General features: G+C 38.4%; 1 protein-coding gene across 3 annotated transcripts in view; it reads right to left on the bottom strand.

Moving 5' to 3' along the window:
• EPB41L5 (erythrocyte membrane protein band 4.1 like 5) overlaps nucleotides 1-22,948 on the bottom strand; it is a 115,057-nt gene that overhangs the window by 13,434 nt on the left and 78,675 nt on the right. For 2 of the 3 annotated variants that reach the window (XM_046657917.1, XM_046657918.1), the window contains exons 18-21: nucleotides 20,131-20,228; nucleotides 8,613-8,741; nucleotides 5,156-5,220; nucleotides 1,094-1,184 (exon numbers count right to left, since the gene is read on the bottom strand). In XM_046657917.1, the coding sequence (XP_046513873.1) occupies nucleotides 1,094-1,184; nucleotides 5,156-5,220; nucleotides 8,613-8,741; nucleotides 20,131-20,228 (383 nt within the window). The remainder of the gene's footprint in view (nucleotides 1-1,093; nucleotides 1,185-5,155; nucleotides 5,221-8,612; nucleotides 8,742-20,130; nucleotides 20,229-22,948) is intronic. The other variant, XM_046657919.1, reaches the window with a different exon arrangement.

Genomic DNA, 22,948 nt, shown 5'->3' with positions numbered 1-22,948 from the left:
ATGTTCCAACAATCAATTTAATTTTAATCACACACATGAAAAAATTGTTCTCTCTCTTCTCACACCTCCCTCCTTCTAATCCCACCCCCCACCATGGCCTGGGTGAGTGCCCGCAAAACAGCTTGTGCATATCTCCACCACAACGTACTAAAATTCTCTCTCCCAGTGGACTATAAGCAGTCTGAAAGAAGAGGCCATGTTTCATCCATTTTTGAATTTTCAAAGACTAGCATGCTGTCTGGTACATACTATTTATGCAATAAATCTTTGAACTGAATGTCATTCTCTGTTGTAAAAACATCTCAGGTTCTACTTAACAATTTTCAATGATCAGTCAAAGATGCCAATATATCTTTTTATAATTTTAATTAGCAGAAAGGAAGCTATTGATGACAGGTATTTTAGGCTGTTTTTTTTTTTTTTTAACCCTAAAGTCTGAAAAGTTATACACCTAAATATTAACTACATGTTGTCTTTAGGTAGTAGGAATACAAGTGATTTTTAATTTTTTCTTTTTACAAAATATTTAGTAAATTTCTACAATAGATGTGCTTACATAATAAAAGAGCAAACTTGTAAATGTTCATTTGCAAGGATAATTTTTCATTTAACTTGCAAATTAGAACATTCCCTGGGCAGTGACCTGAGTTTCTATGACTTCTAAACTGGTGAGGGTGTGACAAGTGGACACAGGAAAGGCAAGGGCTGCAGTGAGCTGGTTATAGTGCAACACAATGATGGGTTGCTGCTATTTCAAAACATTTCATTTCAATCAATCAATCTTTATTTAGTGCCTACTACACACCACGAACTGTTAGACTAGGGAAGCACAGCCAGCATCCAGAAAACAAAAATACAAAGACCCCTCCAAAACTAAAACACCAACAATAACACAAATAATGGAGAGGAAATTCTCAGAAACTCTTGTGAGAGATTTGACAACAGGGTTCTCCCTAGAGAACTGGGGCTCCCTGCTCTTCTCATAGCTGAAGTTCTGGCGTCAATCAGAAATCACCAGATGTCCGTGGTTACACTATAGGATTTAACTCAGTAAGGTCTTTAGAGGAAACTTAAAAAGTGAAAGCACAGTTACCTTTAGAACAGAACCATTCTCTGCAGGTGTGGTATGCATCAGAGCAAGAGAATCTTCAAGGAGGGGCACATTACTCTCATTGAATACAGCACTGGGAAGAAAAAGATAAATTCACATCACAGAGGACCTTAAAACAGGCATAGGCAGCATTTTCAAAGAAAGGGCTTAGGAAAGAAGAATAAATTCACAAAGGGGAAGAAGAAATGACAATCTGTGAGGAGCATGACGGCAGCCAGCGCTCACTCATGTGCCTTTGTGAAGCCCTTCCCCATCTATCACATAAGTCTTCACATCCAAGTCAGCCTCACTCACAGGTGGATCAAAATGGTGGACAACTTCACCTTCCTCCTAAATCTCACTGAAAGGACAGAAAAGAAAGACAGAAACACACAAGAGACACATCACTAGACTGATTTTCAAAAGCTGTTATCAAATACATGAATGGGAAAGCTCAGTGGAACAGAAATTATACAGAATATGTGAGATACAGGAGACCGGTCGGGAAACCCTAAGGAGAGGCCGCCATTTAAGGACACAGGCTGGAGAGCTCTGCTGCAGACAGTGGAGGCAACATCTAGAGTACTCCATATGTTACAACAGGACTAGCCAGGAGAGAGATGCCGAGACTCCGTTACCCATAGGCCTGGCAGTAATGACAGGGGCATCTAACCCCAGATAAGAATAACAAGAATAGGAGCAGTCTTACAGACGGCTTCAACACCAGGGAGGAAAGGGGAAAAACCTACAGCTGACTGTCATCCACCAAGATAACACATCCAGAAGGAAATCCCAGTCCTCTCCAACATCACTGAAAACGTACAAGCAACAGGAGCAGTTCCTGTCCAATCCTACAAGGAGACTAAGAAAAAAAATGAGAAAAATCCTAGATTGGAAAAGTCAGACATAATTAGCGAAGTGGAAGCGAGTACTGTTGCATCCACAACACTGAGGCAAACAGAGGCAAAGAGATGAAAAATAAGAAGAAACAGTTACTGGGCTGGCCCAGTGGCATGATGGTGAAGTTCGCACGCTCCACTTTAGTGCCCAGGGTTCGTGGGTTTGGATCCCAGGTGCAGACCTCCACACCGCTTGTCAAGCCATGCTGAGTCAATCAATATAAGAAACAGTGAGCATTAAAAGGAGTGAAATGTGCTTTACAATGAATTCTCTCAACCTTTCAAGAAAAGATTAGTCCTGGGTAGTTTACACTGTGTAGAATACGCAAAGAAGCAGATGAAAAGCTTCTGCATCCATTCTGCTCAGCATGTGCCATGACCCAGCACAGCAATTCCAGTCCTAGGAATTCCACACCCTAAAAAAATCCTCACAACATATGTGTATAAGGAGGAACATACACAACATTAATTTGGAATAAATATTTGTCCATTAATAAAAGAACGAATAAATTGTGGCTGACTCATTAATGGCAGTTAAAAAGAAGGAACCAGAAGCCAGTTCTAAATGGTTTAGTGGTTAAAGTTCAGCACTCTCACCCTTGGGTGGCCCGGGTTCGTTTCCCGGTCGCAGAACCACACCACTCGTCTGTCAGTTACCATGCTGTGGTGGCACCTCACACAGAAGAACTAGAAGGACTTACAACTAGGAGATACAACACACACTGGAGCTTCAGGGAGAAAAAAACATATCTTTCTTTAAAAAAACGAAAAAAAGGGGCTGGCCCCGTGGCCGAGTGGTTGAGTTCGCGCGCTCCGCTGCAGGCGGCCCAGTGTTTCGCATCAGACCATGCTGAGGCAGCGTCCCACATGCCACAACTAGAAGGACCCACAACGAAGAATGTACAACTATGTACTGGGGGGCTTTGGGGAGAAAAAGGAAAAAAAATAAAATCTTTAAAAAAAAAAAAAAACGAAAAAAAATGAAGGAACCATGGATAATTTTTTAAAATTCAGATATGTCAAAACAAAAACCACTGAATTGTACACTTTAAATGGGTAAATGGAATGGTATTTGAACTGTATGTCAATAAAGCTGTTACTACAAAAACAAATCTCTAAAGAAGAAAAATGTTCAACATCATTAGTCTTTAGGTAAATGAAAATCATAACCACAATGAGATACCACTTCATATTCACTAGGATGGGTATAATTTAAAAAATGGAGAATAATAAGCAGTGGCAAGGATATGGAGAAATTGGAACCCTCATACATTGCTGGTGGGAATGGAAAACACTGTGGCTGTTTTGGAAGACACTTTGGCAGTTCCTCAAAAAGTTAAAGATAGAGTTACCACATGACCCAGTAATACCCTTCTTGGGTATAGATTAAAGAGAAATGAAAGCATGTCTACAAAAATTCTTGTCTGTGAATGTTCATAGCAGCTTTATTCATAACAGCCAAAAAAGAGTAACAACACAAATGTCCATCAATTGACACATGAATAAACAAAATGTGGTATTATCTATACAATGGACTATTATTCAGTCATAAAAAGGGGTGAAATGACAATACTTGCTACAATATAGATGAACCTTGAAAACATTATGTCAAATGAAAGAAAGCAGATACAAAAAGCCACATAGTGTATAATCCCATTTATATGAACTGTCCAGAGTAGGCAAATCCTATATAGACAGAAGGGAGAATAGTGCTTGCCAGTGCTAGGGAGAAAAGGAGGAAGGCAGAAAGAAGGCAAATAGATATGGTGCTTCTTTTAGGGGTGATGACAATATTATGGGATTAGATAGTGGTAATGGTAGCAAAACTTTGTCAATACAATAAAAAGCAAAGAATTGCATACTTTTAAAGGGTAAATTTTATGGTTTGGGAATTACAACTCAATAAAGAAAGAAAAAAGGTCTAAATCTACTACAGCAAAATGTGAAGATGTGGCAAAGCCTGATACTTGGAACACAGGTATGTATTACATAATTGCCATAGTTTTCTCTATGCCTTAAATATTTCATTTTTTAAAAGGGGATACAGTAATAATAATTTAAAAAGTGTAGAATGGCATGGGGAAAAAAGAGACTAACAGAAAAGGAAAAGGGCCAGAAACAGACCTAAGTTTACATAAGAACTTAGTATATTTTAAGGGATGCACTTCAAATCCTGGGGGTGCAACAGATTATTCAAAATGTCAGCAGGCATTTAGAAAAATAAATCTGGAAGTAAGCTGGAGTATATTGTAGGCTCTTTCCAGTTTCAAGAGTTTAATGAAACTAGGCAGTCCCATCCCCACTATCTTCTCTTGACAAAAAAAATTGTGATGAGGTTATTCTAAAAGGCTCAAATAATAATAGAATCTAAAATGTTGTGGGCCAACTGATTTACTGGAATTAAATACAAGGTTAAGTTGTAATTCCAGTTTTACCCTGATCACCACTTAGTATGTTTGTTGAGCACTAACTGTAAAGTCCTATATACAAAGCGTGCTACAGGTTTAAGTACTATATTGATTATAGTATCTGGAACTGATATGAATAAGCAGAAAACTTTTCACCAAGTTTTGAATAATGAGAAAAGAAACAGCATTCACTGATTCAGTAACATTTAGCACCAACTAAGCACAGAACACTGAACACACAGTGATGAACAAAGCAAACTGGCACAGCGCAGGGAATAACAGTCTGGTAAGACAAATAAATGGCATAATACTCACTAAAGAAAAGAGACGCAGAGGAAACTTGGAAAGAACAGCAAAGAAATTTGACTAATGTGAGAGCCCACAGTGAGAAAGTTTCTAAGAACAAGGCCACTGTGATGACAGGATGGCACTAAAGTTAACTGCCATACCTAAGAGAAGTAATATCCATTCCTCACCAGGTTTCTTATAAGATTAAAAATATCTTTAAAGGTTGTTTTTGCTCTGCAGTTTGAATCAGCTGAAGAATGAGAAGGTAGAGAGACTAATTAGGAGTATCTTCAAATAATCTAAAACTAGGGACTAAGCAGCTACGCAATGGACAGAAGTATGAGTTCAAGCTATCTTTCCAACAGACATCCTGAACCCACGTGGTGACAGACCGAGGAAGAGGACAAAAGACCCCAAAGAAGCTAAGAGGAAAAGAACATCAATTTAATTCAGTCTACCCAGAACGGTACCTGTTGGTGGCAGCATCCTGACCTTTGGCATTTTTATGACTTAATAAGCTACCTTCTCTTGTAACCTAAGAAAATGAAATCATAAAAAAACATTAAATCTTTGTTGAGAATACTAAAGTAACAAGAAATTAACAATTCTTTCCAGTAAGAATGGAAATACCAGTCTGCTTCAGTTCCAGAAAGAGGGAATTAAACCATACCTAGAAGTAGCGGTACTTTACCCAGTGCAATCCTATCCCATGCCCAGATAACACTCCAGGCCTTCACTCTGATATAGTAGTATACAAAGTCACAGGCTTGACCAGACAGCTCTCAATTACTTTAGACATCAAGTTGTGTTAGTCAACATAAATAGAATTCCAAAAGATTCAATGCCAGAATTTTTCAAATTTACATGATAAAAAGAAGAAAGAGGGGCTGGCCCAGGGGCTGAGTGGTTAAGTTCATGTGCTCTGCTTTGGCAGCCCAGGGTTCACAGGTTCAGATCCCAGGCATGGACCTACACACTACTCATCAAGCCATACTGTGGTGGCGTCCCACACACAAAATAGAGGGAGACTGCCACAGATGTGAGCTCAGCGACAATCTTCCTCAAGCAAAAAGAGGAGGATTGGAAACAGATGTTAGCTCAGGGCCAATCATCTTCACCAAAAATAAAAAAGAAGAAAGAGATGTTGTTTTTTTATTTGGCCTTTTATTTTTCCCTGAAACCAAGAAATATTTTAGGAGGTAATTCTAAAAAATTTTTCTCAAGAGGTTAGTTTTTTCCTCAACTTTACTGAGGTATCATTTACATACAGTAAAACACACACATTTTTAACGTACAGTTTGATGAACTTTGAAAACTACATACAGGTGCATAACCAACACAATAATCAACATATGTAACATCTCCACTACTTCCAGAATGTTCCCTCAAGGCTGCCAATGCAATCCTATCAAAAACCCTTAGACATGGCAGACAATGATCTGTACTTTTTCACAGTTTCATATAAATGGAATCATAATACCTATCTTTTGTGTCTACCTCTTTAGAGTAGCATGACGTTTCTGAGATTCACCCATGGCGTTGTATGTATCATTAATTCATTTCTTTTTATGTGCTGAGTAGCATTCCTGTGTATGAACATGCCACAATTTATCTGTTTACCTATTGATGGACATTTGGGTTGCTTCTAGTTTTTAGCTATTACAAATAAAGCTGCTGGGAACGTTCGTATACTAATATCTGTGTGAACTTACATTTTCACTTCTTTTGGATAAATACCTAAGAGTAGAACTCCTGGGTTATATGGTATTTCTTTTAATACATTGCCAAACTCTTTCTTCCAGTGCTTATAAAATTTTATATTTTTGGGGACCAGCCCAGTGGCACAGTGGTTAAGTGTGCACATTTGGCTTCAGTGGCCTGGGGTTCGCTGGTTCGGATCCCGGGTGCGGACATGGCACCGCTTGGCACGGCATGCTGTGGTGGGCATCCCACGTATAAAGTAGAGGAAGATGGGCATGACGTTAGCTCAGGGCCAGTTTTCCTCAGCAAAAAAAAAAAAGAGGAGGATTGGTGGCAGTTAGCTCAGGGCTAATCTTCCTCAAAAAAAAAAAAAAAAATTTATATTTTTACCAGCAGTGTGCGTTGCAGGACTCTATCACTGCCAACATAGGGATGGCTAGTTTTTAATTTTAGCTATTTCAGTGAATGTGTCTTTCGCCATGAAGTATGATGGTACCTGTAGATTTTTTCACAGATTTCCTTTATCAGGCTGAAGAAGTTCCATTCTATTCCTAGTTTGCTGTGAGCTTTTATCATGAATAGGCATTGAATTCTGTGAAATGCATTTTCCATATGAATTGAGACAATTTTATTTTTTAACATGGTGAACTATACTGGATTTTGAATGATAAACCAACTTTTTTCCTGAGATAAACCCTACCTGGTCATGACATACTATCCTTTTTATAAATTGTTGAGTATAATTTGCTTATATTTTGTTAAGGATTTTTGCGTCTCTATTCAAGAAGGGTATTAGTCTATAGTTTCTTTCCTTATAATATCTTTTTCTGGTTTTGGTATTGGGGTAATACTAATCTCATAAAATGAGTTGGGAAGTGCTGCCTCCTATTCTATTTTCTGAAAGAGTTTGTGTAGAATTGTTATGATTTCTTTCTTAAATGTTCAGTAGATTTCAACAATGAAGGCACTGGTCCTGGATTTTCCTTCATGGGACAGTTTTTAACTGTAAAATAAAATCTGTTTAATTTAGGGCTATTAAAGTCAAAAAAGATGCAAAAGTATAACTGAAATATAAGGTAATGACACCAACAATTACTACCACTGCTACCACAACTTGGAGCTTCACATCAGTGACCAACACTCACTAAATGCTCATTATGTGCCAGGTGCTACTCCAGGTCCTTTATATTTATTATTATTATTAATATCATTATTATTAGTAGTAGTATTATTAATATTATTATTATTCCATCCTTGCAACCTGCCTTCAGGTAGGTACTGCCATTATCCTTTCTTTAAACATAATTAAACTGAGGTTCAGAGAGATTAACTGACTTGCCAAGTCAAAAGGCTAGTAGGTGGTAGATAAGAAATGGGATTCAAACTCAAGCTGTCTGATTCCAGAATCTATATTGCCATATTTTATATTTATTTGTAAATGTAAATATTATGTTTTCTGTTTATATTGGGGTAAAAGGGTAGATAAAAAGCATAAACAACATTCCTCAAGTGCTCTCAGTCCTGTCACGGCTTGTGCCTGGGGACAGGGCGGTAAAATGCGTCTTCTCAACAGCAGGATACTTTGAAATCCTAGCTGACAACCTGACTTGGTGAGACAGGCTTCTGTCCTGGTTTTAGTTTGGAGGACAAGTTTGAAAGTTAGGCAGAACCCAGGAGAAACTAGAGCATGGATGACATAAACTTCATAGAGGTTGGTCCCTACCCACCGCATCATTTACAATATCACAGCCAACTCTTTCCCCTTATAACAATCACTCCTGTTGCTAATAACATTCTAATTTTGCCAAGTTGGGGGTAGACGTGGGTAAAAAGTAGCAGACTGATAAAGAAAGACCTAAAATCACTGACTTAATATTGACAGGAACCTAAAAATCACTAGATTTTCTGACTATAATAGTGGCAAAGATTAGGGACTCACTTCTATAGGAATTTGACTTTTTTTTCCTTAAACTTCTTACACCGTGGAACGTCTTTACTTTCACTGTTTCATCCCAGGACTGACCCCTCTTAGTGTAGCTTCTATCTAGAGCTGAAGGCACGCTGCATGTTGAGCAGGCTTCTTGGTACTACTCCGTCTCTCCCATCACTAGCTAGGTCACGCTTGCTGAACAGTCACGTATTTTATTGGTACCTCAGGCTCTCTCTGACTCTAAGTCTCAGGCTCTCTTCACCTCACCAGGACCATCTGTATTAAAGGCAGCTTACCTTGTGCACTGCTTCTACTTGAGCCTTCAAAATGTTACTCTTCAAGTCAGGAGGAAGTCTCCTGACATTCAATCCTGGGCTCTCAATGGCATTATTAAGATATTTCTCAGTCAACTTCACCACTTCCTCCTAGATGTTAAAAATATACTGTAAGCAACTCTGACAGGCCATAGTTATATGGAAATAGAAAAGGGACTGACGACGGTTCATATTCAGACAACCAGGAAATCTTAAGCAGTCATATCCTATTCCAGGAATAGTCAGCTCCTCCATGTAGTCTCAAACTAAGGCTCAATAATCACATACGTGAAATACAAACTGCCAGGGACCTCTAGAAATCATCTAGCCCAGTGTCCTGTCTTTCACCAACTGAGTATCTGACTATATCATCCAGGACAAATGCTTGCATTAACCTCTCACAGAGAATGTGTGTCATTTGCTATAATTAATTTCAACTGAGGTTTAGGTTAGGCCCTAAACAAGCTAATCCCTGTAATTCTGGAGCTGTTACCAGATAGACGATTGTGTTTAGGGTTATGTTATACAGCCAAAAAACAGGTCACCCTCAGGTATAGACTAAGGAAAAGGATAAAATAAAGCACAAGTCCAGTCAATGAAGATCATAATTAAAACACCATAAATATTAAGAAAAGAAAGAAAGGGGAGGAAGCAAATTAAGAAATGTTTAGGGGCCGGCTCCGTGGCCAAGTGGTTAAGTTCGCGTGCTCTGCTGCGGCGGCCCAGGGTTTGGATCCTGGGCGCGGAGATGGCACTGCTCGTCAGGCCATGTTGAGGCGGCGTCCCACATCCCACAACTAGAAGGACGTGCAACTAAGATATACAACTGTGTACTGGGGGGTTTCAGGAGATAAAGCAGGAAAAAAAAAAAAGATTGGCAACAGTTGTTAGCCCAGGTGCCAATCTTTAAAAAAAATAAAAAACGTTTAAATTATCTGCACTACAACTGACATTCTACTTAATTTAAAATGTATGACAATCAATAATAACAACAACAGCTATCATTATTACTACTATGGTTGCTATTTAACACTGGTCTAAATAATAAACTCACTCTAAATTTTTCTTAGTCTCAGATACAGCTTTTGGTCTGTAAAACAGGCTAGCTGCCAAATATGGGATTACATATTACACAGCTCTTTCAGGTCTGAAAAGATTTAATTAATATGCTTATTTTTTTTTTTTTAAGATTTTATTTATTTATTTTTTCCTTTTTCTCCCCAAAGCTCCCAGTACATAGTTGTATATTCTTACTTGTAGGTCCTTCTAGTTGTAGCATGTGGGACGCCGCCTCAGCATGGTTTGATGAACAGTGCCATGTCTGCGCCCAGGATTCGAACCAACAAAACACTGGGCTGCCTGCCGCAGAGCACGCGAACTTAACCACTCGACCACGGGGCCGGCCCCTAACATGCTTATTCTAATTTGGTGTTTTTTAGTGTGGTCTCCACACTTCTGCCTCTGGGTGGGACCCCAAAATATGAATGTTTAACAAGCTTCCCCATGTGAATCTGATACATATAAAAGTCTGAAAATCACTACTTTGGAATAGACTCTATTTATGCTTGTGACCTCCTAGTCTTCAGAATGGTTCCTATTAACTGAAAGAAGTCTCTATGTCCTTTTTAAGTCATGGCTAGTTCATACCATACGATCCAGCAATCCTACTTCTGGGTATATATCCTAAGGAAACAAAATGACCATCTCAAATAGATATCTGCTCTCCCATGTTCATTGCAGCATATGCACAGTAGCCAAGATATGGAAGCAACTTAAGTGTCCACTGACCAATGAATGAAGAAAATATGGTGTGTGTGTGTGTGTGTGTATATAATATTATTCATCCTTTAAAAAGAAGGAAACCCTGCCATTTGCAACAACATGGATGAAGCTGGAGGGCATTATGCTATAAGTGAAATAAGTCAGACAGAGAATGACAAATACTGCATGGTATTAGTTAACATGTGGAATCTAAAACAAGTCCAACTCATAGAAACAGAGAGTAGAATGATGGTTGCAAAAGCTGCGGGGGTGAGGAAATAGGGAGAGATCGGTAAAAAGGTACAAATTTTCAGTTATAAGATAAATAAGTTCTGAGGCTCTAATGTATAACAAGGTGACTAGAGTTAATTATACTGTCCTATATGCTTGTGATGAATAAATGAAAAACAGTAAGATATACTGGAGTACATGAGGAAGCCATTTGGTTTAAAACTAATTGGGCCTGACCTTGTTTTTCTAAAAAGGCCTGACATGACCTGTCGAGCATACACTGTACATCTGCTTTAAACATTTACAATGTTTCAACGCTGAGAATGATGTCCTTAAAGACCAGGATGTTGCTTTCCCTCCATATCAGCATCTCTTCATATATAAGCATTTCTTTCCAGAAACTAAGGATTAATTACTGACCTACTAAGCTCATCTTGTGACCACTCATCTGCTGTGCCAGTAAAGCATCTCGTGACTGCAGTAAAAGGGATATTCCTGTCATATCTGATGTACATTCCTTGTTCCAAGATGGCATATACTCAGTCTGTACACCACACTTCTCTGGAGAGCTTCCTTCCTTGGTCAAAGTGTTATCCTGGGCTATAGTCCTTAAAACTGCCTCATATAATAACCAAAGCAAACAAAAAGGTAACGTGAGGTCATGGACGTGTTAATTAATTTGATTGTAGGAATCATTTCACAATGTATACGTCTATCAAATCATCATGTTGTACACTTTAAATATATTACAATATCTCAACAAGGCTGGAAAAAAATCATGGCTAGTTCAATTGCTTTGATATTTTCTTTTCAGAGCCAATTATACTGCACACTTGAGATTATTTATTAATCATTTATATTTGCACATTATAGGATTCTCAGAGCAACCTGCCTCTGATATAAGCAGATATTTCTTTTTCTGCCTACATTAAAAACAAAAACAAGAATTCAACAACCATATCACAGGTAAAAGCAGAAATTGTTACCATCTTTCTGGAAGGCCATTTTGCAAAAGTACCAAAGGCTTTAAAATTATGCCTGTATTTTGACCTCACAATTCCACTTCCCAGGAGAACAATCAAAGATGATCGCAGATATTTATTTATAAGACTGTTTGTCACAGCATTGATTATTACGGTGAAATTTAGCAACAATCTAAATGTCTAACAAGGAACTGGGTAAACACAATGACAACGCATGCAATCTAACTATTGTCTGTAATGTGTCATTGAAATAAAGAAAGATGTTTATAATTGAAGTTTTAAAAGCAGCGCCGGGGCTGGCCCCATGGCCAAATGGTTATGTTCGAGCACTCCACTGTGGCAGCCTAGGATTTTGCCAGTTCAGATCCTGGGTGCAGACCTAGCACCGCTCATCAAGCCATGCTGAGGAGGCGTCCCACATAGCACAGCCAGAAGGACCTACAACTAGAATATACAACTATGTGCTGGGGGGCTTTAGGGAGAAGAAGAAGAAAGAAAAAGACGACTGGCAACAGATGTTAGCTCAGGTGCCAATCTTTAAAAAATAAATAAATAAATAAAAGCAGCATCACTGCATTCTTACTTTAAAAATATATCACATTTAAATGTTTGTAAGTATATATCTCTATTTTCTTGATGTTTATTATTTTTTAATTGAGGTTTATAACATTACATAAATTTCAGGTGTACATCATTATATTTCCATTTCTGTGTAGATTACATCATGTTCACCAGCCAACGACTAATTATCATCCATCACTATGCAAGTATATATCTTTAAAATGTTAATTGTAGTTATCTCTTAGTAATGAGACAGTGGAAGATTCATAATTTCCTACTTTTTAAAGATCTGTATTGCCTATAATTATGATGTATGTGTACAACAGAAAACAATTAGTGTGATACAAGTTGAATGTAATAGCTTTAACACATTTTCACTTTATTTTATTATAGCACATAACTCCAGTGGCACCAAGTTACTATGCTGCTGGTATGTCTGCTTTGGATGGTCAAAATGTGGCAAACCGAAGACCAAAATAATTAAAAGGACAGCCTGATTCCTGAACACCCCAAATTAGACGTGATCTGAAATCCCTGTCAATACACAAGCTCTACTATAGAGCTGTCTTCCGCTGTGAGAGTCAGCTTAGTCAGGAGCTAAAGCTGATCCAAAGTCTACCTCAGTTCTCAACCAGAATGCCATTAGATCCAGACCTGAAACTGCTCTTGAACAGTCTTGGTGAGGAAACGTGAGTATACTTCACTGAGCGTTAATAGAGTCAAACAACTAAGGTAGAGAATTCGTGAAAACAGTAACTCCTCAACCCTCAAATGGTACTTTTCTACACAAAGAGGCCCTAATTCTGAGAGCTCCTTCTTTAAATGCCTCAGAAACCCTGAAACTGTTGAATTAAAAAAAAAATTATAGAAACCTCTTAAGCAAAGTGAAGTTCTCTTTAGTTTTAACCTTAAAGAGATGCAAGGAATTATTTTAAGGTTGCCTATGGTTCACTCTTTTATGAGTCATGGACCTTTTGGAGAGTTTAACAAAATTTGGATCCACTTTCCAGAAAAATGTATAAATGAATCAAAGACAAGAATATGTATTCAATTTCATAGGGTTTAAGGCCCTCCTGTGCATATTCATGGATAGATCCATGATCTACAACTTATGAATTCTGCTTTAGAAGGTTAAACACAATTTACCCTTATATTTTTAGTAAACACACACAAAGGTTTTAACCACATTTTATAAACTGTTTCTTCCCCTTAAACTGTTTAATGTATCTAAATGAAGCCAGAAGAATGCCTGAGATCGTGACAAAAGGGATATGAACTTTTAGAGCTAGTCTACTATATAACTAAAAAATGCTAAGACACCAACAGCATAACAGCCTAATTTCCAGAAAGAGAGAATGACTTAAAAATTATTTTTTAAGAAACCTGCACTAGGGGCCGGGCCCATGGCCGAGTGGTTAAGTTCGTGCACTCCGCTTTGGGGGCCCAGGATTTCGCTGGTTCAGATGCTGGGCGTGGACATGGCACCGGTCATCAGGTCACGCTGAGGCGGCGTCCCACATGGCACAACTAGAAGGACCCACAACTGAAAAATATACAACTATGTACTGGGGGATTTAGGGAGGGGAAAAAAAAAAGCAGAAAAAAAAGAAACCTGCACTAATGATATTAGTATAATATTAGTAACTATTCTTCAAGCTGAAAAAGTCAAGGCAATGAAGGGTAGTTGAATATGCCAAGCCAAAATATACCACTTCGGCATAAGGCCTATTTTGAGCTGAAGGCAACGGAGAAGCAGCAGATGCAAGAAAAACTCTCTATCCTCCCCCTATTTGCCTAAAAGCAAGACATATATTAACAAAAGTGTCCCTCTTCCCCTCTCTACCAAGAAGAACAAGGACTAATCCCTGGAGACAATTTCAGGTCCTTATCAATGAACAGCAAAGACTTAATCCACATAACAAAGCTTACTCTTGTTCGCCAGGCTCCCCTGCAACCTTCCACAGGTGGCCTCCCCTCCACCTCTCTTTCTTTTGACTTTAGCTGAAGATAACAGCTAAACTGGAATTCTAAGCCACCACTGAGAGTTACTAGTTTTTCCCCTGGGTGCCTCCCTGTATACATGGGGTATACATGCTAATAAATTTCTGTTTTTCTCTTGTTAATCTGCCTTTTGTTACAGGGGTCTCGGCCAGGAACTCAGAAGAGCAGAGGGAAAATTATTTTTCCTCCCTTACAGCAATTATTACCAAATAGGAAACATTTGCCTTTGCATTCATAAAAAGTATTTCTATTTACTAGTTACATGATATACAACAGTTCACTGATCCCTGGAGAAGTGTGGCCTTTGCATAGCTATCTGAGTATTTTCTATTTCCCAAAGGGAATTTCGACCTATCATCACACCCTCTGTGTCCCAATTGGGGGTAGAAGGAAAGAAAGTAACTACTTGTAGAATCAAACTAAAATGGAGTCACTTATGTCAGGGACAAAATGGAAATGGTCAAGGCAGGTGCATAAACAAACTTAACCTAACCTTACAGGAATTTACAGCTCTTCTCAGAAATCAGCAGAAGACACCAGCCAATCCTCAAATGCCAACTCCATTCACGCCATCTTTGGACTTCCCTGTTGCCCTGACTCAGTAATCTTGATCCAAATAAGATAACTACCAGGTAACCAATCAGTTGGAAAAACCAAATAACTTTCATATTTATCCCACAAAAACCCCTTGATCTGTGAGCAACTCATTGCTCCCACAGCCTTAAGTTTCCCAGCTTGCAGGTTGAAACTCTTGCTACAAACTCATCTTTCTACTTTGTTTTATTCAGTATGCAGAGTTTGGTTTTTGACATTTTACTTTGCTACACTGTGGGGGACTGGAATTGGCCATCCCAAGACATGTCTCTTTGGCATGAGGATTATTTTGGGCTGGTTACTTTTAAAAATTGCAGACAGGAAAGAAACTCTGAAAAGCAGAATTTACTTACCCTTTATTAAGAGGGTAAGTAAACTCTGCCCTGTTCTGCCATCTGTAAAGGTGTCTCCCTCTCTGCACCAGGAAGAAGGAGGGATGACCTTATCTCTAGAAACTCCCATCAAGGCAGAAGACAGGACTTAAACCTGCACAACCCTACCCTTGTTTACTGTGCTTTACTGGTGACCTCCCACAACTGACTCCCCCACCCTCAACATCCTCCTTTGTCTTCAGCTGAGGGTGGTATTTAAGATGAGAACTTTCGCAATTTTGGCAAGTTGCTCAGTTTGCTTGAGCCTCTCCCATGTATCTATGTTATAAAGCTTTGTTTAATTTTCTCCTGTTATTCTGTCTCATGTGAATTTAATTAGTTTTCCAGCCAGAAGGACCCAGAGTGGGTAGAGGAAATGTCTTCCTCCCCTACAACACCCTTTTATGGTCTGGATAAAAGCAAATCAAAAGGGCAAAATGACAAATATTATTACAAATCATATGCAGTGGCAACCTGCAGCTAAACTAAATTCCTAAAAATCAAGAGAAGGGGTCAGCAAAGCATAACCTGGAGGTCCATCTGGCCCACCACCTATTTTTGTAAATAAAGTTCAGTGGAACACAGCTCTGCTCATTCCTATATGGCTGCTTTTGTGCTATAATGCCAGAGTTGAGTAGTTTTGACTGAGATTGTATGGTTGGCAACACTAAAATATTTACTATCTGACACTTTACTGAAATAGTCCACCAACTCCTGGTCAAGATAACACAGTTATCATGCCCTACTTTTAATCCTTTACCCTAAAAAGACTAGTTGCTAAAGGCCACACATATCTTAATTGTGCCTCGTGTCCTCACTAACAAATGCATTTAGATTTTGTCACTTGAAGCATTTTTAAAATTTGATAGCTGATCAAAGAACAAGAAAAGAATGATTCCTGAAATGAAATTTGAAGATAAAGAAAACCCTGGAATTGTCTCAGGTAATTAAGAAGAGGAAGGTAATTGAACAATCTATAGATCTTGACACAGCAGAAGCCCTAAAGAATTTTAAACACATAGGTCACGCACAGAAACGGAGTAAGTTTCCAAAAGGAGGAGGCACCAAGAAAGAGGCAAGAATCAACAACACTTAGAATCATGGCATCTCGAGGTTGGAAGGAATGACCAGTTCATCTAAACACCAAAATATTCCAAAAGGTCATTAATTTAGTCTTAACCTGAAGAACTTCCCAGGGTGGAAAACTTGCTGCTTCCTTGGAGCATCCCATTCAATTTGCAGGTAATTGTTAGGAAATGCTTTCTCACACAGAGGTGAAACCTGCATACCTCTAACATACTCACGGACCTTACCTGTTCTCTGAGGCTATTAAAAAACAAATTACATTAACTCCTCTTCGATATAATAGCTCTTCAGATATCTAAAGTGCTCTCTCCTGAGATTACTGATCCTCAGTTAGAATAGTTTCAAGACCCTTCACCATATAGTTCCTTCTCTTCCTAAACTGCTTTAGTTTTCCTAAATCATTTTTAAAGAGTGGTCTCCAGAAATAAATATAATAATACTGTGTTTGGACCTCCCTTTTAAAATTCTTTCAGGTAACACAACAAAAAAGCTGTTTTAGCAGTCACGCTTCATATTGCATTTACATACTCTTAAAACAATTTTTTACACGTTTCTTTTACATTCTATCTCCCTATCCTAATCCTATATTTGTGTCAGACTTGTCACAACATATATTCTTAAATCATCATTCTAGCCTGTCAAAGTCTTCATGGATCCTGATTTTGCCTTTCAAGAACTGTACTTCCCAGATGTTGTCATCTAAAAATTCCATTAGCGTAGGAGATCTGCAATAGGAAGTGGTCATTGGAGAAAGCCATTTGCAGTACTGTGGGGCTTGGTGGGGCAGGTCTAAGTTTCTTGAGAGCCAAGACTTTGTCATTCTTCTGTGGATTCCACAAAATATTTATTGTTGTATCTTACAAATAGCAAACAATAAACAGGTTTGTAGAACTGAATCAACAGTGTATCAGGATCTCAAGTGACTCTATCAATCCTGGCTAATGCACATGGTGGGGGTCAGAACCAACCACCCCAAAATGTGTCTCTTTGGCATGAGGATTATTTTGGGCTGGTTACTTTTAAGAAACTGCAGACAGGGGAGAAGCTCTGAAAAGCAGAAGTTACCCTTTGTAAGAGACATTTACATTTGTAAGGGAACTCTCCACCTGTAAAGATATCTCCCTCCCTGTACCAGAAAGAGGGGGATGACCTTCTCTCTAGAAACTCCTATCAGTGGGGAAGGCAAGGACTCAAATCTGCATAATAACCTGACTCTTGTTTACTGTGCTTTTCTGGTAATCTCCCATAACGGACTCCTCCCACCCCCAACATCCTCCTTCGTCTTTAGCTGAAGATAGTATTTAAGGTAACAGCCTCTGCCATTTTGGCAAGTTGCTCAGTTTCCCTGGGTCTCTCCCATGTACACGTGTTATAAAGCTTTCTCTGATTTTCTCCTGTTATTCTATCTCACGTCAATTTAATCTGTAGCCCAGCAAGAAGGACCCAGAGGGTAGAGGATTTGTCTTCCTCCCCTACACAGGTCTCACAAGGCATGAGATTCCTCTAACCTGGGTTCTCAAGACATGAGTTTGAAGTCAACTCTGCTGTCAGAAGTGCTAGCTAGTCTGAGCCTAAGATTCTGTGGCTGGCTTAGAGCTTCTCAATCACACAACTCTTACGGCAAATCACTGAAAAACTGCCACTTTGCTTTAGAACAATGTATTTTACTTATAGCAGGCTTTTCATCCTAAGATTAGTTAGTAAAGCTGATATTAAGATTAATCTGCAATAGTAGAGGTAGAGAAATCAGACTGTATTAAAAATGTGTCACATAAATAAAACATGCATCAACTTTTACACAACACTCTGCTTGAAAAGAGTTAAAGTAGGCAGTCAGAAGCCCTTTATTTATTAGTGCAACACTATATTTCCTTGTTATTCCTGCCTGGTATTCAGTACTAAGCCCTTACTAAATATTAGCTATTATTTTTTCTAGCTACATGAATACCAAAATGTTCCCTGAGGTCATCCTGTCCTTTACCTAACTCACTCTTTTACTCCCTTTCCTATCCTGAACCCACACTCCTCATTTTTTCAAGGCTTCAGGACTAACTTAACAGATTCTCTGCTGCAGACGCTCAGTTATATTATAGCAAGATAAGCAGGGAATTTTACAAAAGAAACAGGTAGCTGTTCCATGGATTTTCATGAACTCCCTTCCAGTATAACAGACAGTCACTCCTCTTCTCCTTGCCCCCTCCAAGATTCACCAGGCTTTATTACCCCTTTAGGTTCATTCCAGTCTTCCATTAAATTTTTGTCAAATTAACTGCTAACCATCTAAAGATTTCAATTACCCTTCTGTCTCTGACCCTGCCTTCCCCCACCTTACAGAGACAGTAAAAGAACTAACAATGTGAAATCAAACAGACCGATATATTTGAAAAATACTGAGGGCTCAAGAAAACGAAAGCCCTTCTGAAATTTAATCAGCTTCTAAAAGATATTTCTAAGAAAAAATATACTAGAAAAAAAGACTTTGGATTCAAAAGGACAGTTTTAACAATGATTATGCAAGAAAGAAGAAAATCACTCTCTACTCCAGACTGGTCTCTGAAGAAATTCCAGTTAGTTATCCAAGAATGAGAGAACACTGGACATCAGCTGTTCCCCTTTCTTCTTTAAAACCAAAATAAAATTCATTCAACAGATCCTTGTTATCAATTGTCTATATATAGGGAAAAAAGGGTGCCTCCAAATCATTACCTAAAATTCACTCTTCCATTTAGTGGGGACATTTGGTAGCTGATACGATTAATTATTTTTATCTCATTTAAATTATTTTAGTTATCCCTGTAAGTTATTTAATGTAGAAATAAATTTTTTTTAAATTATAGTCAACTAACCGAAGTTTAATTGATTTAATTAGTATGCATCCCCAACCCCCATGCCTAAAGACCTCCAAGGGTACAGGTTGGTGAAAGCTGTGAAAGATAAAGCTGACGTTTCTGAGGTTCTGTTCTCTTCCTTGTTTACATTACAGAGCAGCTCTCTTTCAAACAAATCCTATAATTTCAGAAGGCTTTCGCCAAGTTCTTCAACTAAATCAAGTCCCACCGAACAGAATTAGAGAAAGGATGGGCTGATTCAAGATAAAAGATTTAACAGTCTTAACACTTTTGACTGTGTTTAAAAAAAAATTATGAGGGGCCGGGCCCGTGGCCAAGTCGTTAAGTTCGCATGCTCTACTGCAGTGGCCCAGGGTTTCACCGGTTCGGATCCTGGGCGCGGACATAGCACCGCTCGTCAGGCCACGTTGAGGTGGCGTCCCACATGCCACAACTAGAAGGACCTGCAACTAAGATATACAACTATGTGCCGGGGGGGATGTGGGGAGAGAAAGCAGAAAAAAAAAAAAAAGAAAAAGATAAGCAACAGTTGTTAGCTCAGCTGCCAATCCTAAAAAAAAAAAAAAATTATGAGATTACAGTTCTTAATGCTGCTGCCCAAGTTTCCCTCTTCACTCCTAAACATCTACAATTTCACCTTTTTAAATGAGAAAACAGTTGTATGAGAGGTCGGCACAGACGGATTTCCCAGCAAAGAAAAGAGAAACTATTACCTTTGCAGCTTTTTTTTTCTTCTTTTTCTTTTTTTGGTGAGGAAGATTGGCCCTGAGCTAACACCTGCTGCTAATCTTCCTCTTTTTTTATCTCCCAAAAGCCCAGTACATAGTTGTATATCCTAGTTGTAAGTCCTTCTAGCTCTTCTCTGTGGGATGCTGCCACAGCATGGCTTGATGAGCAGTGTGTAGGTCCACATCCAGGATCTGAACTGGGAAACCCTGGGCTGCCAAAGCAGAGCACACAAACTTAACCACTATGCCACTGGGCTGGCCCTTTAGCTTTGGAAAGAAAAGATTTCTGGGAGGTCTGGAGATGTAACAGGTACACAAAGGAGAAATCTGAATACCTGGTTGTTGATATTAACATCAATGTTGGGACGAGAGGACAGCAATGGACTGTTTTCCATCTCAAGGTGTTTGAGCTTCTCTGAGGCATCTTTTAATGCTGGAAAAAAATGGCAAAATAGCCTCTTAGTCTGCCAGGCTGACATAGCTGTGGACTTCAAATTTGCTTTTTCCAACACCAGTTACCATCAATTAAAGGTAATAATCCAGACAACCACAGAATAAATATATTTTCTTCCTAAAACCAGTTAACTCTCCACTAATTTGATTAAGAGTTAACCTAAACAGGAACACTGCCCTGTATCTGCACCACTCCTAAAAAGCCCATGGACATGGAATCTTAATAGCACGTGTGGTTAAGAAGGCTTACCAGCCAAGATTGGAAGAAAAGGCAGACAGCACCTGTGACATGATCCTTTCTCCCATAACCACAACCCAAGCAGCTCCTGCTGAACCTCAGTACTGTGCTGTTTTCCTTCCTTGGCCCTGACTATACATGGCCAAAAATGAAACTTAAATGGAGCAAACCAATGAAGGACATGTATTTATTCATTAATTGACTCAACAGATGACATATTGGTAACATCAGGTGTGATGCAGGAGAAGCATTTTGTTTTCATTATGTTCCACCTCGCTGCAAAACACATTACAAATAAAGTCCTTGAAGCACTGAAAAGATAATACATTAAACACAATTCAGCTTATGAACAATATTTACATTAACCACTCTGTAATAATCTTATTTTGCAGGGACTATTTTGGTACGAGTCTGAATTTTTACACTGTTTCTTGATTTTAAAAAGCTGTTGAATGCCTAAAATTTGTATATAATCAGGTAGGAGAAGGGAGGAAAAAACTATGAAGTCAATTCCTCCTGGTGAAAGGGATCTTCTACAAGTGTCCATCAATTAACTCAGTGGATCACTCCCTTGGCTGCACATTAGAATCGGATGTGGAACTTTTAAGAAATACTGATTTCCAGAGCTGACTCCACAACAGTAAAATCAGACTTTCTGGAGGTAGTTTTCTGGCACTGGTAGTTTTAAAAACTCTCCAGGTGATTTTAAACAACCCAAGCTGAGAATCACTAATTCAATACTTTTCAAAATCTTCCATACTCATTTATTCACTTAATTACCATCTCCTGGTTTTCTTATGCTTCAGATTACTTGGTACTAAATTTTAACATGACGATGCTGAGACCACAAATGCTTCAGCTTATGCTGATAAATTAATACTGCTGGGTTTGGGGTATTTTGGTTGAAATAAAGCCTCTTCTGCTACTTGTTTGGCCGAGGAACATCCTGAGACTGTAGGATAAGATGTTAAAAAAAGTTACTATTTATAACTATTACCTATGTGAATCAGGATTTTGACATTAAAACCGAAAGAAAATACAGAATAAACTGGATACCAAGATTATAAGACCTTAATTCTTACCATCAAAACACTAATTATTTTTATTGACTTTGAGCAAATATTATAAATCTGAACTGAACAAGTCTTACTAATGAAACCCTCACACTACGGCAGAATTTCTCCTGCCACAGCTTTGAACAGTATTTAAGCACTGTCTGAACGCCTTCTGTAACAAGGGGCTCACTCACCAGTAGGTATCTAGTTCTGATTTACCACAGAAACATTAAAAACACTCTTTCTTATACTGATTCCAAATCTGCTTCTTCATACTTTCAAATTGCTGATTCAAGATTCACCAATAAAGTGAGATAAAATAAATTCTTTGATATGCCAGACTTTCAAACATTTGAAGAGATATTACGTCTCATTTGATCTTTTCTAGGCGTCCCTAGTTCACTCTACATGTTCTCCAAAACCAACACAGATCCCTGGGAAGTAGGCACTAAACCAACATGGTTTGCTAATACAACACTACTGCAGCACTGAAAGGATTGTTTAAAAACTCTGAATTCAGACAACGGACATAAAATGGAATGTAAACAAAATCAATACTGCCATCTCTATAAAGGAGACTTTTTATTTTAGCCCTGGAAATACTCTCAAGTTAGTCTTGCGTCTAGCTGAATCTAAATCCTGATAGCTTTGGTTTGTTGTCTTTCTAGTGACAAAGAGCAACCATTTCTAACAAAAAGTAGAGTCCAGGGCAGGGCTGTGAAAACTGGAAACTAACCAAAAGAAATTATTGCAAAGAAAGTTCATAAGAAATGGTAATGGAAGATATGAAAACAATTAAGAAACAAACAAACAAAAACCCAATAACTAACTACTACCTTTAAAATAATCAAATTAGAACATTTTTCTGAAATTATTAACATAATAAATCAGTTAATTTTTGTTTCCCTGACCTCAGGTTTGTAAGCACAATTTAAACATGGTAGATGTCAAACACAACCATGACATATCAGAACATTTGTTTAAGTGTGTATTTGAAAGGGTTACTGAGGGAACAAAAGGACAAATTTTTAACATCAATTACCAATAGTCCTTCAACATGTTCTATTAACCAGAAGCACTGCATAACTTTTCATTAACCCGTTTGTAAATTATTAAATAGCACTGCTGTATTCTACGCTCTTCAGAGAGAACAGCGTACTCACTGGCAATTTCACATGAACTGTTAAAGATGACGTCTGATTTGAGCAACAGAAATCAGAATTGCCAAGAGTCACAGGAACATGAGCCACTGTTAAATGAACACACATTACACTGAGATCCAACAGGAAGCTCCTGCTTACAGTTTATGCTTTAATACCAAACTAAACTCACAAATATACAGAGATTTTCAATGGGCAATTTATTGTTTCCTTTTAGTATTTTAAAGAGTTAAGGAAAGCAGCATTC

This window comes from Equus quagga, chromosome 4 (assembly GCF_021613505.1).
Source record: "Equus quagga isolate Etosha38 chromosome 4, UCLA_HA_Equagga_1.0, whole genome shotgun sequence".
NCBI classification, from domain to species: Eukaryota; Metazoa; Chordata; class Mammalia; order Perissodactyla; family Equidae; genus Equus; species Equus quagga.
This window is presented reverse-complemented; position numbering and strand designations above follow the sequence as displayed.